Source organism: Rissa tridactyla, chromosome 8 (assembly GCF_028500815.1).
Source record: "Rissa tridactyla isolate bRisTri1 chromosome 8, bRisTri1.patW.cur.20221130, whole genome shotgun sequence".
Lineage (NCBI taxonomy): Eukaryota > Metazoa > Chordata > Aves > Charadriiformes > Laridae > Rissa > Rissa tridactyla.
In genome coordinates this window covers 35,444,819-35,461,595 of record NC_071473.1, presented here as the reverse complement: position 1 = coordinate 35,461,595, position 16,777 = coordinate 35,444,819, and the positions used below count along the sequence as shown (strand labels likewise).

General features: G+C 39.8%; 1 protein-coding gene across 4 annotated transcripts in view; it reads right to left on the bottom strand.

The window, feature by feature from the left end:
- Window positions 1-1,302: 1,302 nt before the first annotated feature.
- Window positions 1,303-16,777, bottom strand: part of DPYD (dihydropyrimidine dehydrogenase) — a 365,455-nt gene continuing 349,980 nt past the window's right edge. For all 4 annotated transcript variants that reach the window (XM_054212158.1, XM_054212159.1, XM_054212157.1 and 1 more), the window contains 3 exons: window positions 15,825-15,968; window positions 5,527-5,667; window positions 1,303-2,761 (listed from right to left, as the gene is read on the bottom strand). In XM_054212158.1, coding sequence (XP_054068133.1) covers window positions 2,591-2,761; window positions 5,527-5,667; window positions 15,825-15,968 — 456 coding nt within the window. In that variant the 3' untranslated portion in view covers window positions 1,303-2,590. The remainder of the gene's footprint in view (window positions 2,762-5,526; window positions 5,668-15,824; window positions 15,969-16,777) is intronic.

Here is a 16,777-nt window from a genome sequence, read left to right as displayed (position 1 = left end):
TTTATTGCTGACTGTCAGAGTTAGAAAGTATTCACATTCATTTGGGAACGCATTTTCTGAAACTGTTAATGGACTTGGCAGAACAAGAGTGGGGGAGAGGTTGGGTAGTGAGAGAGAGACCTGTATAATATAACCCGTTATTCCTTCTTCAGTAAACAAATTACAGTCTTGATTATAATCTTGATTCACAAAGAATGCCTTTACTCCTCCAAAGATTACTTTATAGCTACTTGGGAATACTGCGACTACTGACTATCTTAGGAAAAGCTCTAATTTTGCTGCTACGTTTATGATGTACGTGTGCTTAGCTACTTAAATTAGGTCTCCTGGCATTGTCTTGTATTTAAAAGAAGCCACACTACCGGATGTGGTGCCTTCAGGATAGTGAGGTAATCAGGTCTGACGATGCAGCAACAAAAGACCTGGAGAAGCTGGCCAGTGCAGTCGCGGGTGACACACCAGCTCTCACCCTTGGGGTTCATGGTAAGTAGGACACAAAATAAGAAGTACCTGGTAACAGCCTGGGTTTTAGGCTGTTAGAAGACAGCTACTTTTCCTTGCATCTGCTAACTGAGAACATAAAATGTTACCTGCAGACGATCTGATTTTGATGTTTTTTTCTGCCCCGCTCAAGGGCATGCTGCCTGTCAGCCAGCTCCTCAGAAAAGGTACGAGCGATACACGCAGAGGCTCTCCAGACTTCGCCCCTAACATTCACAAACCAGCTTGTTCTTCCTGTGAGTCCTCTATACCTCCCGTAAGATAAGAAAGTACCAGAAGACCAAAAGCTTTAAAGAAGTTTCAGGCAAATATTTTCTAAGCAGTACGAGTATCTGTTCCTGTTTCCATCTGAATGTGAAAAATCCACAGTGATGAAGAGAAAAATTAAACTATGAAGAGAAAGCTATTAGTGGAGACACTGGGCTTAAGCCTGCCAAGGGATCTCATCAAGCAAGCCCAAAGTGTCAGCAAACAGTGTTGGCGGAGCAAGGATACTAAATGAAATGACACTTCAAAATGTGAGAGTGACACAGAGTGTCCATACGCGTGCACGCAAGTGTGCACGGGTGGGGAAGGGATGCAAAAGGACGACAAGTCGAAGGCAAAGAGGTGCCAGAGAGGGGCAAAGAGCACGGTACCTTCTGCACTGTAGGCAATTAATGGAATAATGTACACATGAATTAACTCATCAGTGGTTCCTGGAGTGAATCTTAGAGATCATGAAGCACCACCTGACAAGCCTCCACAAGAAAAATCTGTTTAATAAATGAAAAAAAAAAAGAAACCACAAAAAATCCCAGGTTGGTTTCAACATTTATTTATAATTCTGTGCACAATTCATAAATCAAGAAAAAAAAGTCAGGATATATTTTTAATCAAAGCTGCTGATGATCACAATATAGGGTATAAGAAATTGAACTGCTAGATCATTTATTATTATTATTATGAAACTAAAGGCTTTATATTCTTAAGAGGAGTAAAGCAGACAGCAATACGTTCATATTAGAAAGTTCCTACTGTGAATGAAAAATTGATTAAAACTGAGATATTGTTTAGCAAGACAGACAAATCTATATTTCTTTTTGGTTGTGAAACTATTATAACCTTACATAACCAATAAATATGAAGAATTGGCACTGGGGGAAATCATCTTGCCAGTTTGCCCTGTGTGTCTGTGTTTGGCAAACGCCGTCTGCAGGGTGTGTATTCCATTTGCACGTAATCAGATCTCTGACCTGTAACGTGTACATTCTGCAACGTTAATTGGCACAATTAAAAAGTTATTTAGAGGATGAGCTTGGAGCAAAAAAATGTTGTCACATCTCAGAATCCTGAAATGCAACCTGAACTTCATAATAAGTCGGTTTAACCGTTTTTAGAGAGACGTTATGAGTGTTCACTGGGGGGGGGAAAGTAACGATCAAGCTACCCATGCAACACACAAAACTGCGGAGTCCAGCATGTGTCAGTGCACAGCAAATTTATTCTATAAAGTGACTAGTGTGAGAAAGAATTAGAAAGGATTATAAAAATACACCACCATATGCTGTAGTAGTTGAAAGTGATTAATCCAGTTCTTAAATCCTATTTTAAACTCCCTTTCATTTCTTCCCATAGAAAAATAGAAGCCACGTTGCTTTGTTTGAATGCTATGTAGTTAATTACATCTTCTAAGAAACTCTTTTAAAACTAAATGTAATGTTTAATTACAAAATGCCTCCTTGAAAACAGTTAGCTTGTACATTGATTTGTAGTTCATTAAAAATGCTTTCTTAATTATATTTACAGCCAGAAAATACGTAGAGATTAAAGAGTCTATAGAGAAATTTTGAAATTACAGCACGAATTGAAAAGAGAAAGTTACACTTCAAATAGTGGACAACTGACAGCCATGACTGACTAATTGCTGCCTTTCTGTAATTTCCAAACTTAATTGTTCTTAAAATAATAATTGGAAAACACAGTGTTCATTGTAACGGCTATCAATATTACATTTTTTTGTTAGAGTAGATTTTCAAGGACTAATTAGAAAGCAAATCAATGGCATCAAACAAGTGTAAAGTTCACGTTAGCTGTCAGACCGATCACCTCAAGACACGGGGTTCACGGCTAAGGGCAGCCCGCGCTTTGGTTGGTAGGGTGTTGTCCTGGAAACCATGCGGATGCAGTCGATAACCGGGCAGACGCTGAGACACAGGGTGCAGCCTGTACAGCTGTCAGTAACCGTGGGCAGGTGGGTTTGGGGATCAAACTGGATAGCCTGCGAACAGCAATAAACATTATTGATGTCACTCACGGAAAAGGTCAAAATTGCTCCCATTTTCGTGTCTGCATTTCCTGCGCTACAGCACTTGGAGACATCTTGGTGCGATTCTGCACTGCAGCTATAGCAACTGTTCAACTGGCAGGGAACAAAACACCACCCACCCCACCCCCCCCCCCCCGACACTTTAAAATGAGAAATATGGGCCAAATTATAGCTCAGTGAAAGCTCATGGGTCACAAGGGCTGGTTGCAAAAGGAGGAGTTTGGCCCATGCTGTTTAAAGTCCCAGAGGGATATTTCTGCTTCGCGTGAAGGAAATATTTCGTCAGACAGCAATTTGCCAGGGTTATTGGTTCAGAGGCGACATCAGACCGTGCCTGTACGGCTTCAGCACAGCGCTGGCCCCCTCTGCGTTCTTTTGAATTTTATTTTCAGCACAGCATAAACAATCTAATTTAATAAATAGTACAGAAAAACACAGCATGCTCAGCGCGCTGTCCCTCCTATGATTATTTTCCTTTGTAAATCTTCGAAAGGGCTATCTTAGTTTTGGGCAGGCAGAGCTTGCTTTAGTTCTCACGTTTCCATGCAGTGAATCCTCATCACCAATTAGGGTGATAAGTGTATTTGAATGCGAAATAACAATTGCAGTCTCAATGAAATAAGCTCCTCATATAATGGAAATGGCAATTAAAAGCAAAAACAAAAGCATCACACAACTGCAAAAGCTTCAATATTTAAGAGGCAAGCCTAGAAAAGTAAAAAAAAATAATAATAAAACCACCACTTAATATTTACTTTTAGGAGTTTTAGGAATCAGGCCCGCAAACTGACCACTTGCTTCTCTGCAAACGAGCGATCCCTTAGCAAGTCTCCCAAAGCACCATCAGCACTGGGGAGCCAGGGAGGAGACGGGAGGTATGTGGTGGTGCTGCAGGTTGGCTCCCAAAGGCAGATTTTTGGCATTTGGGGTTTCACTACTGGGAAAGCAGAGAAGTTGCTGTAGCAGCCAGCAAGGGCATGAAGTAGGTACTAACTGCCCTGAAACTACAAGTTTTAGTTTCGCTTCAGCACAAAGAGAGCTTTGGTTTGTGCATATTTAAGGAGGACTCCATCCTCTCTCCCTGCCAACAATGAACTCAATTTCAAGATGTGCAAAGAGGGAGAAGTCAGGACTACAGCGCTAACTTTAAATTAAGGAAAGCTTTTCTGTTGGAGTCATACAAGGTGATAGCTCTGTAGAGCAGCATGGATATGTTTGAAACAGAAGCATAAAGCAGATGCTATTTTGAAGCGGGGGGGCTGATTTCTTTGCAGTTAAGAATTTATTTGCAATTCTTTGCAATCAATTTCTTTTCCATTTCCTCAATTAATTAAGGAAAAAACTTTTTTTTGTGCTTAGAAAACCTCCTGGGGTTTTAAACTTTGGTTCTTTTGATGGTGATTTTTTTTCCCAGGTGTAGAAAAGAAAGTTTTACTAAATATAAACAGCCTTTTGCTCTGCACATGCTATATCCTCCCCTGCACTGGGAAATCTGATGGAAGGAGAAGAGGTGAAGATTGGAGTGCAAAAAGAAATTTAGACAGTTAGAACGCTACTGTAGTAATCTAATCTGGTATAAATGCAGCATTAATTTTTTCATATCAGTGGAAAAAGCATGTCTCCCTTTGCTCTGACACACTTGTTTTAATTGCAGGAGTTCATTTTAAACGGAAAGACTTATTTCTTTGACTGTATGTGGTTAAATTCATCAGACCTACTATTGATTAGACTGAATTAAGGATAAACAAAAGGTCATGCTGTTCAGAGGAAACTTGGTGCTCAGTTAAAGTATTTTTTTCTGATGAACTATTCTCTGACTGGGATGAATGGAAAAATTAATGTAGAACTTACTGCTTAGTGCATATTGGATTCCATGAAGGTTATGCTAGACCATATTTTTGTTTACTAAAAGAACATGAGTCCTCCTGTGCTGCTCTTTTTATTTCAGGCCAGTCCATCAGCTCCGGTGGACATGGCAAGGAATGGCATGTAGAAATGCTGGTACATTTCATACAAGTTGTGTTACCGTACTAAGCAGAAATCAGAGAAATACTTTGCTGCAAACAGGAGCCCCAGCTCAAAATTGTGCTATTTTCTGGTCACCGTGATTTCTGCAAACTTCAACCTGCTGCTCTAAACCCTGGCAGCTATCCTGGAGAAAGGATTTGTACCTCAATCAAGATCAAAACAAAACCCCAACTGCCTGAAACCTGAATTAGTTCAAGTTCAGCTACACTGGTGGAACAAGGGCTAGGTTTCTTAAAGAGCATTTGGCAATAAGAACAGCTCTTATCTCACCACGTCCCCTTCGTGAGAAGGGATGCATTCGTCCGCTTCTCCCTCATGTGCTTGTAAACCATCAAAGAACATTTACTGCCATCCGACTTGGGTCTCCTTCATTTCCTTCCTCTTAAAAAGAATCCCACTTCCCACTTGCAGCTAGGGAGAGTCTGGGAGAGTGACCTGGAGCGCCGGCGCGATGCAGCACGCTCTGCAGAGCCCTCCAGAAGAAGCCATGCTGGGCAGTGTTCTCACCGCCGCGCAAACAGCTCGGGCAGGGCTTGCGCGGCGTAGCCTGGGAGCATGCTGGGGTTCGAATCCAATATTTTAGACATCTGTTTTTACCACCTGCTCATTAACAGAAGGTGGATTCTTTCTTCCCAGCAGCAGAAAGATAACTCATTGTGCCTTTCTGCTAATTACAGCTGTGCTCTTACCTGGTAGCCAGAATCATTACAGGTCATGTAACATTTGCCACAGTTGATACACATTTCCTCGTCAATCAGAGCCACAACTTGCTCTATGTTGCAGAGCTCACCATATGTTCCAATATACTGCAGTGCTTTTCCAATTACATCCTAGGGAAAAAAAAAAAAATTATCGACTCATTTAGAAGATACCTAAGCAGTTTCGATAGCTGCGCAGGAGCAATTTCTACTACTTTAATACAGAAGATTTGGCCATGCATTGTGATGTGGTTTAGGATTTTTCTTAAAAATTTCCAAGTTGCTGACCTTCATACCTTCTGTAAAATAGGAAGAATGCTCCATACAGGCACATTTTGAATGTAGGCAGCACTAGAAATACATATTTGTATACAAACACAGTCTAAAAACAGGTCACACATTTAGTACATGATTTTGAATGTGCTATTGTTTTGCCATTAGTGTGTGAAATTTCAAGGAACAAAATGGAGCACAAAACAGGAGTGATATGCTACAAACAATCCGATTGCCTTGGTCATTTCTCATTCGCACAGATTTAAGAACTCACAGCAAGAAAAGAAAGGGGCGTGATCAAATAAACTGACAGAGAGAACAATTACTGCTTTTTTCTCTTTAGTAAGATGCGCAAATGACACGATCATCAGTTTTTTGCAGATATGGCACAGAAGTAAGGTGGGGGTCTAATCCTGCAAGTCTTGATTCAGTTCTGTTAACTTCACAGGGAGGAATTTGTGGCGTCAACCTTACACATCTGTGCTGCCAAAGTAAAGGTGTACGGGAGGACATACTGCAGGGGGAAGACACGCCCTCTGAAAGAAGCTGTGGGGGACCTACCTGATTGCCACTTTACATCAAGAGAAACTGCAGAGTTCAGTGGCAGTTCAGCTTCACTGAGTCAATGGTAGAGATGGGACAAGTCCCAGGTTCTTTGGGCTACAGCTATCCCTCGGTTAAATTAGTTTAACTTGTGGAAGGATAGCGCAGATGATGAACATGACTGCGTTTTAAAAGATTTGCTCTGTGGCACTGTAGTAGTTGCCTGGATATTTTGTGAGTTTATTAAGCACGCTTCTACAACAGTTCCCATGTTGCAAAACCAGCTCGATTTTATGTGCAAGATTCTACATTTTTAAGATAAAGTTGGGCTCAGTAAATGAAGGTCATGTGATGCAACAACACATTTTACTTTTGCTTTGAAAAGGGGTATAACTGTTAAGTATTAGAAATCTCAGTGAGTAATAGGAGAGCAGAACTGGCTTCAAAGTCATTCGCTGTAATAAACCAAGAAGTCATTATGATTTTGATTATGGAATTTGATCCAAGTCAATTGAAAAATGCTCAAGATCAAGCCAAATATGAGACGCAGACAAGTCTGCCCAGAATTATAAGCTTCAAGGTGTTTGCCTTTGGTCTTGCATCACCAAGAAACATGATATCGTTTTGGTTTTGTATTGTTTCTCAATATTTTTTGAAGAAGCAATACTTACCTTATTCCTATCAGTCAAAAAAATAATTCTGAACTGATTACCGAACATTTTAAGTGTGTAGTAGTATGCTATATTTAACCTGTATAATTTATAATTGAATACAATGCTCTCTATATTGTTTTCAGTTCTAGTTGCAGAAGAACTGGATTACAGTACCTTAAGTTTTCATTGCATATCTTATCTTGGGCAGCCTTACTTTCAAACAAACTAAGGCACATCAGAGCAATATGGTAATATAGCATTATTGATGTTAGCTCTAAAGGAAAGCTCTGCTACAAGAATTAAATGCGAAAATGGGTCCATCCTTGTCTTCCTGAGTCTGCTGAGAACTTGCAACAACAGCTCTGCTTCCCGAATGAATGACTCCCGTTCATCTCAGTGAGGTTTTAACTTTGAGGCCTACCTGGCCTTCAGCACTTAAATTACAACAGTGTCTTTATGCAATGAGACAAATTTCTTTGTTTGCTGGATGCAGTGGTAGGATCTATGAAGTCGCTCTTAGTGACTGTTGAAGCAGCAAACTCAACCATATCCTAAGCCCGGGAAGAAGGACAGGGAAATTGTACTGTTTTCTTGTTCCAAAAACATTCAAATATTTTCTCTTTGCCAAACCCCTGAGCTGCCGACATGTGAAATACCTTGGTTGCATTCATTCAATGCTAAAAGCCTTCCAGTTCTTCTCAGCAACATGCAGAGAACATTAATGCTCTTCCAGCATAAAACAGCTGTGGCACATTGCTAGAGGCAGCATGGTGAGTGTGGACAGGTGACTGTAAGTGAGCAAGTTATCGCAGCTTAATGAGTTAGCACTCATCAATAGAGCTGTGCAAGCTGATTATGTGCATGGTCCAAATTCACTGCAAATTTGAAGTAAAATCTGTTTGCTTAAGCCACTGTAAAAGCTCAATTAACTACTAGGTAAGCGTTACAGCTAATGCTTTTTACTTCGGTGTTGCAAAGGTCTAGACTTGGACACATAGCCCTTTACTGTGCCTCCACTGATGAGCTACTGGGCTGTGTACTGAAGAATTTGAAGAAATGATGTAAAGCTTGTATGACATACAATAAAGTAGCTTTCCATTGCCTGCTCATGTTGTAAAAGCATCAACACGGGGAGGTTCCTGATAGTGAACGGTTTTTTAATCTAACAAAAGCGGGCGTGTAAACAGCATAGGTAATTAACAATTTTCTTGGAGACGTTCTGGATTCACATTTGTATTCTTTAAATATCGTTTGAATGTTAACAAAACCCACGAAGCTCAAGCAGGTTGCAGAGATGAGCCACTCAAATAATCCTGGGATGGAGGGCCTTGCTTATGAGGGAAGACAAAAAGTGCCTAACAAGATGTTTAGCCTAGGAAGATGAAGGCAGAGCAGGAATATGATGTCTCTTTATATATACATCAGGAAGGGAAAAGAGCTATTTAAGTTAAATGACAATGTTGGCACAGGAACAGATGATTATAAACCAGCCATGAATAAATTTAAAGCTGGAAATTAGGTAAGGCTTTTTAAATGGCAAAGGAGTGAGGTGGTTAATGGCCTTCCAGAGAGGCAGCTGGGGGCCAGGAGGGAGGCAGTCAAGGTTTAGGACAGCATTAGGTAGCTCAGGAAATGGTTGCTTAGAAGAACATGATCAAAATAGACTTTTCCAGCTACAAACTTACAAAGGGAATAACAAAAACAATGCATATGGCATGGTGATTTCTGAATTGGTAACCAAGTCTCACTTCTTACAGCTCACAAAATACACTTCTGGGGTCTTAGAATCCCAAACGGGGAGGATCATGGCATTTTAGAGGCCTGAAGGTGATTTCAAAAGACTCTGTCAATGATTTACTGCTTATTTAGACTCCTGGGTGTTGTGTCTTTTAATCACTTCTTTCTCTCAAGCAAAAACTGTATCTTTATTCATTTGCAAAGTTTCAAGGCTTTATTGACTAAAAAAGCAATGGTACTTAAAAGATGTTTTGCAGGTGCACTCTTTTACAGCATCTCAAGCTATCTCAGAGCTTCTTGTTTCCATCAAATCATAACCGTTTGGAACAAAATAAACAGTGCAGCAAGAAATAATCAGCCTTCACTGTTTAAAGCGCAGTTTCACTCCAAAAAGCAACTGTCTAAAATGGCACTGTGGGATTCCACACTTGGTATATCTCGATGGCCTCCGGATCAAATTTGCACTGTTTACAGTATAATGTTTTTTTTGCCAACTGCCAGACCTGCAAACAGAAGCCAGGTTTTGAAAGTCAAGCTGTGTTCTTTCTGGCTTATGCATTACCAGCAGCCATTAAAAAAAAAAAAAAAAAAAAAAAGGAAGAGCTGGAAGTTAAATTTTGTCCTAAGTTACACCTTTGCAATCTCAGGGACCTAGGGTGCTCCTTTTGATTACTGCTGTGCTGCCCCACTCTTCTCAACAAAACCGTACTGAACGAACTGGGAGAGGAATTTAGTCCTGCAACTGGAACTGGCAGGGAATTCAGTTGCTATGGAGAGAATCAGAGCAGAATCCATTAGTTTTATGTTACTAATGAGTACAGAAAAAAAATTCATTTTGTCACTAAGCTAGGCAGATGTGGGTTTGAGTATACACGAGGAGCAGATCTGTTCAGTACGGTATTATTTTTACAATGCTATTTTTATTACTATAGCTGCATTTTTAACGTTAATATATAAAACATTTTATGGTGATTATCTTTTCACTAGCCATCATATGAGTAAACTTCGATTTGTAAATACATTTCATGGTTCAGGTATGACTCCTGGTAGATCTGCTGTTTCTATCTTCATGCAGACCATACTGTAATAGACCACGCTGTGCTCTAGAGATGATGAACATCACAGGTCCCTCACTGGATCATTAGAAAGCCATACACAGTGCAGGTTCTGCATCTCGTATAGCAAGGTCAAAGGGAACACACATGCTTGTCCTCTTATTGCTCTTTTTGAGCCACCATAAAACGCTTTGCACGTCACGCGTGAAGGTTCACTGACCATGACAGCAACAGCAGGTGAGGAAAGCAGGGTAATTTTTACATTACCAGAAGTAGAGGTCTGCCTGTTGTGAACAGCAGTCTGTCCTAAGGACAGGCCTCAACCTCAGGCTTCAGATCTCCACGGGATCATTGACCATGATACAAATGCTGAAGTTGATTCACCACCAAATAATATAAAAAACTCCTAACTAAGCATCTGACATTTATATAGCAAAGTTGTGCGCTTGATCCCAGGTACTCTGTTCATTATTATTTATGGGGTGTTTGGGCAGTTCTCAGGATTCAACAGGTTGTGGAAGAACAAGGGGCTGTGCAGACGTGCCCTCACTAGGCTACAGAGAGAGCATGGAAAGGGGATGAAACGTTGCAAAGAAAGTAAATGACTCTCTGTACCAGTGTTTATCTCCATTAGGGAGATACCTGCCTTCCACCCGTTCTTTTTCAGTAACAAAGGTGAGGTACTGTCAGAGAGAGAGTGATACGAAAAGAAGAAATGTTAAAAATATTATGGATTAAAGAAGAAAAAGTCACCAGAATCTGTGGGTACATGACCAAGGTCAATTTAGAGTAAAGTGGTAACAAAAATATGTAATCTCATTAAAACTAACTTTACATTGAAAGATTACAGATGCCTTGCCGATAGTTAAAAAGGTTATTAAATGTGCTCTGGGATTTAGGGACCTCTAAGCCTTGTTTCAGTAAAGCAAGTTAAACAGTCGCAGTACTAGCTAAAGAAGGATTTACAAAATAACTCAAACGAACCTTTACTACTTAATTCAAATGGTTTCTGTAATGAATATTATGCTTCGTGAATCTATTGCAATTCTTTATGAAGACTGTGATGCAATAAATACAAAAAATGACTTGGTACATTTTATGTTTCAATAGGCCTCTGAGACACTCTGAAATTAAGTAGATATGAAGTGGGATTGCAAGTTGGCTAAACAATGAAAAAATAAAGAGCTGGAACACAATGATCAGTGTTCAGAAAAGGCAAAATATTAACAGAGTAAAGTGTCTCAATTATCTGGTTTAGATACGATGCTGCGTAATATGCCTGCGTGTGTTTCAGGAGAAGATTTGAACCAGAAGACTATAGAGTTGACACAGATTTTAGTTTAAACTAAATTAAAGAAAACACAGGAGACTTCATAGGTATTTTATAAAACTAGATGAACAGTGAAAAAAATGCAGTTTGACAAATAGCATATCAAAATAAGTAACTTTTGCTATTCTTGTGAACAGGTACATTCTAGATAAAAGACAGCTGCAAGAGAAAACACAGCAGGAGACAGCGTGGACAGCTCATGAAAATTTCTGCTTGATGTGCTGTCCTGACAAGAGACAAGCAGACTAGCAAGACATTAAGAAAGAAAATAGCACCGTAATTACTGTAATGCTGCTGTTGTATTCATCGGCCACAATCTGGAATACACAGTCATTCCAGTTTTACATACAGTAACAGAGTGCCCTTCTTATGGGCTGCTAGCGCTATGGCAGCCTTGCAGAGGGATCTAGGTAGACTGGAGCACTGGGCAATGATTAATGAGATGAAATTTAACAAGTCCAAATGCCAGATTCTGCACCTAGGATGGAGTAACGCCAGGCACAAGTGTAAATTGGGAGAGGAGTGCCTGGAGAGCAGAAAGGGATCTGGGGGGGCTGGTCGACAGCAGGCTCAACAGGAGTCAGCACTGTGCCCTGGCAGCCAAGAAGGCAAACCGCATCGTGGGGTGCAGCAAACTGCATAGCCAGCTGGTCCATGGAGGAGATTATCCCACTGTATTTAGCATTGGCACAGCCTCACCTTCAGTACTGTGTGCAGTTCGGGGCCCCACAATTTAAGAAGGATGTTAAGGTACTCAAATGCATCCAGAGGAGGGTAACGACGCTGGTGAAAGTGCTGGAAGGAGTGTCCTATGAGGAGCTGCTAATGATGAGTCTTGGTTTGTCTGGCTTGGAGAAAAGGAGGCTGAGGGGCGACCTCATTGCACTCTACAGCTTCCTGAGGAGGCAAAGAGGGGAGGGAGGTGCTGATCTCTTCTCCCTGGTATCCAGGGACAGGACACGTGTGAATGGTTCAAGGCTGTGCCAGGGGAAGTTTAGACTGGACATTATGAAGCATTTCTTTACCAAGAGGGTGGTCAAACACTGGAACAGGCTTCCTGGAGAGGTGGCTGATGCCCCAAGCCTGTCAGTGTTTAAGAGGCATTTGGACAATGCCCTTAATAACAGGCTGTAACTTTTGGTCAGCCCTGAATTGGTCGGGCAGTTGGACTAGATGGTCATTGTAGGTCCTTTCCACCTGAAATCTAATCTAATCTAATCTAATCTATTCCATGCCATGCCATTCCATGCCATTCCGGAACCACTAGAAGCAGTCCTTCTACAGTCAGAGTGGGAAGGGAAAGAGGAGGTTTGGACTCTAAGATTTCTCCCCATATCTGAAGACTAACTTAAATTTTCTTAAACTCTCACGTGTAATGAGAATATTCTCTGAGGTACTGTGATAGAGAAGGGATCATTATGGGCTACTGCAGGAGAGACTGTTGCTGTCATTCATGTTGGAGCAAATACTTGGGAGAAGCAGACTTAGAGTCCCATAAATTATGGGAGACATGCATAGTTCCACCTGAAATATGCAACAGCTCCATGTTTATGATGAAGATTACAATATGGTCTTTTCCAGGCAGGCAAGCACAAGCCAAAACTACTCATGTTGAACATATATGTTCATATATATGTGCATATATATGCGTGTAACATATCTGTACACACAAGGGTGAAAAATAGTTCAAATAAATACAAGGAATTTAAGCTTGAGGATCCCTATGGATATATTTCCAACAGGTGGAACAACACGTCATGCCCTAGCTAAGCTGACAGAGCGATGCCAGCGTGTTTAAACTACCAAAGCGGGCAATCTCTACAGCAAGACTCGAGGAGTAAAAAACAAAGAAATAAAGTAAGCAGATAAACACTGACCGAATATTATGGTATAGGCCCTGAAGGACAAAGAATTAATTATTAGGAAAAAACCACAAGAATGTATAAGGAAAGAAATTAAAGTAATAAGGAGGTAACCTGAGGTAGGCAAATACATGTGTGAGAGCTGTACAAAAATGCAACTGAAAAGAAAAGATCCAGGGCACATATCCACATACGGCAGAAATTTTGATATTACAGACAAGTGAGAAAAGAAGAAACAACTCTGCTGAATATCAAAGTATGCAGTTTCAATTAATATTGAAAAATAGAGAAAATAAAGAGAAAAGCCATGGGGAAAGCCATCCAAAAATTAAATTAGATTTTGAATAATCACAGAGGGTTTTTAAATCTATAAAAAAAGGCATTTTGGCAGCATGTGTAATTTAAACAAATGTTGGAATTTACATATCACCAACCCAACAGCCGATTAGACAGATGAGGGAGTTCTGGGCAGGCATCAGAAAATTTGCAGCAACCCTCCAAAAATACAACCAGCCGAAGCAGGGGTCATATCTCTTTCAAGGACAGCTGTCTCTCAGGTCCGATCAGCTTTCAATCGCACGTCTTCACTGCCCCAGAGAACTAGAGTTCGGCTGGGACTAGCTGTAAGAGCTGACCATTCCCACCCCCCAATATCCTAGTCTGAACTAACAGAACAGATTTTCTCCTCTGTCTAGAGGGCCATCCAAGACAGAACTGCTGGGGACGGTCTGGGATTTGTAAGTTTAAATGTGAATACTTCTTGGACAGTTACAAATAAATAGCTCAAGTCCAAGCCCCTCTGCCTCTCTCCATGGAGAATTCCTGATCAGGGAAAGGGTATCAGATAAGTTACCTTTTTTCATTAAGCTTCATTAAGCTTCCTTAATGAATATTCTGAATCTTCCTGGCAGATTCTTCTCCACAATATAATAATAGATGGATCTATTAATAATAAACTTTATTAAAACCCGTCTTTGTAGTGGCAAGTTCCCTACTTCAAGCAAAACCCAGGTATTTTCCTATTTCTTAGTGGGCATCTCTCATTGCTGTTTTTCTCATGGTTAAAACATTCCTTTCTAAAGAGATGGTCAGACTGAAAGACTGTCGAGAATCAGCTTTGAGGGTTCCTAATTTCTTCTAATTGCTTCAGTGTTTTTCAGTGTTTTCATTTGTTTAAATCAAGGTGTGAGAAGGACACTAACCTGATTTCTCTGTCTGAGAAGCTCCTCACAGATACCACACAAAAGTATTCAATGTCTTTATAAACAAAAGTTTTGTTCTAGGGAATTCATTTTCCTCTTCCCTGCAGTAGGCCTTCTTTTCTTCTTTTTAATCTGTCTCCTACTACTTCGTTTTTTGCTTTTGTACTTGGAGTTTTGCTTGATAAATTATTGACCTCAACTTTTTATTTATGTTTTTTTCAAGTCTTTATGTCTGTTTTTCCCCTCTTGCTAAACTTTTTCCTTCATTCAGTTTATTTGCTTTTGGATGGTATCAGTTTTTTAGTTTTCTGCTGTTTTCAGAAGCAAGCTATCTCATTGAAAATGCAGTTATTGGCTGTTGCTTCTTCTTTCTCTTTTCCCTACATCAATACTCTCCCTCCAAAGAGAACAGAACCATAAAACCTCTGAGGTCAAGTAGGCTTTGAAAATGCTCGTCGTAGTGGGGAAAAAAAAGGATTAGATTGCTGTTCTTTGGAACTTTTTGTATACATAAAGAAGGGAACCTCAGCACAAGAGGAGGTGAGCAATTTTCAATAACGTGACATAAACCAAAATAAGCAGTCCAAAAAACTGTGAGAGGGATACAGAAGTAGCAAACTATTTAACTTAAATAGGAAGATGACTCCAAATTTCTTCTTGGCTGGTTCTGCAGTTCTACCAGCGAGCTTGGAATACTGCATGTGTTGGTAAACTGCAATATTCCCTTGGGAATTATGTGTTATTTTGAGCCACTGCTTATATTGTATATAATGTTTGGCCTTATTTTTGCAGGAATTCTCACAGGTCTGATCATATAATGAAAGTTACCTATCTATAGATAGCTGATATTCTCACATATATAACAGATATAATTTTCACACTGCTTTATAAAAAGGCCTTCACGAGAACCCTGATTTAAAAAAAAAATATTGTTTTTTCCTGCTTCATTTTCCTATTCAGACATGAAGTTTAAGTAAGGTCTAGAGTGAACATCCAGAAAAATTAGCTTCTGACGTTTCTTTTTATTGACATTTATTGGCTACCTAAGGGAAAGGAAAAGCTCCAATGTATGGATTATGCAGTAGATGAGGTCACAGGTTTTATTTTCACCTTGACATTTACTCTTTGTAGACGGTGGATCAGCTACTTAGACAAACATTCTCCACCTTTAAAAGTTCAGTCTGAAAACCTATGACATAGCTTTCATAGGTACCGAACACCAACCTTTTCCATTGATCCCACATGAGAGATGGAGTATTTAGCACATCACAAGTAATCAAAAGGTATCATGCAAAACTGAGCTCGTACTCTAGCATTAAAATGGAAAGAAATTGTTAACAATTCTACTTCATTCTACAAGGCATTACCCATGCCTTGTTCTACAATTACCATTCCTTTGCCTGAAAATCTTCATTCTGAAAAACGACATTAGGGAAATACCTATACATGTACATCACAAGTCATTTCCCATCGATTTTTGTTAAAAGCTAGAAAGTCTGCATAAATAGTTGTCTTTGATGCCCTCTAACAAGCTTAAAAGCAGTAATAACCAACTCAAACTGCTAGAAATGACTGTGCATGTCAACTGCCTGATGGCTGATCATTTCTTATGCGTAAGCATGTATTTTTGTTACCTTGATTGCCGGAATAGGCTTCTTCGGAATGAAATGCTTTTTCTCGTGAAGCACAGCAGCCATGCTCTGTTCCTTCAGCTTAATCTTGTTCTCAGCTATTATCTTTTTGCGTTGTTCCAGGTAAGGCCCAAAACTGGGTAGTTTCTGAAACAAAAATCAGGAAACGTCATTATGCTTAATAAGTGGGTGTAGCAAAAGGTGAGTCTGATCCCAAGGGCGAGATCCTAAGTCCTTGCTGAGTGCGACTTGCTTCTTATTAAGGAAGTTGAAATTGAAATCAGTGAGACTGTACCAGAGTGAGAAGTGAATAAAAATCAAATATGAACTTCAGGATCTGACTTGAAAATATATATTGAATATTAAAATATTAATATACCGCAGCAGAAAAATAGCTGAATTGCAGGTCATCATCCAACAGTCTTATATTTCCCCATTGCATACTTGCTTGTGTATAAAAATGTATCGTGTTAAATAATTCAAATGTGTAACTTTATTTCTATAGTATGTGAAAAGATATCATAAAACTATCAGTTTAGTTAGAAGGGTTCCGCCAGTGTTTAATATTATTTGCATGGATATCTAAATATTTCAATATATATTTTTAAAGCTTACAAACATGTATTTTGCATTCTGATAACAGAAGCCTGTCTTGACCTGTCAAAGTAAGGCTAACAAACACCAAATGAACTGAAACACATTCTAATCTCCTAATTTACCTCGGTGTCCAATTTGCAGTCTTTTCTGCAACATTTAATCCTTGAACCCAATTAAGCAAACTCTAGAGGAAGATTTCACTGAATTGCAAAACTCACGTCTCACCCAAGAACATGAAAGTGCTGGTTTGGATTTCATAAAACACCCAGCTTCCTGAAAGAAAAACACAGACCCTTTGCTCACCTGGCAGAGATACAGACAACGGTTGTGTGCCACAATCACAGATTTAGGTGAATGAA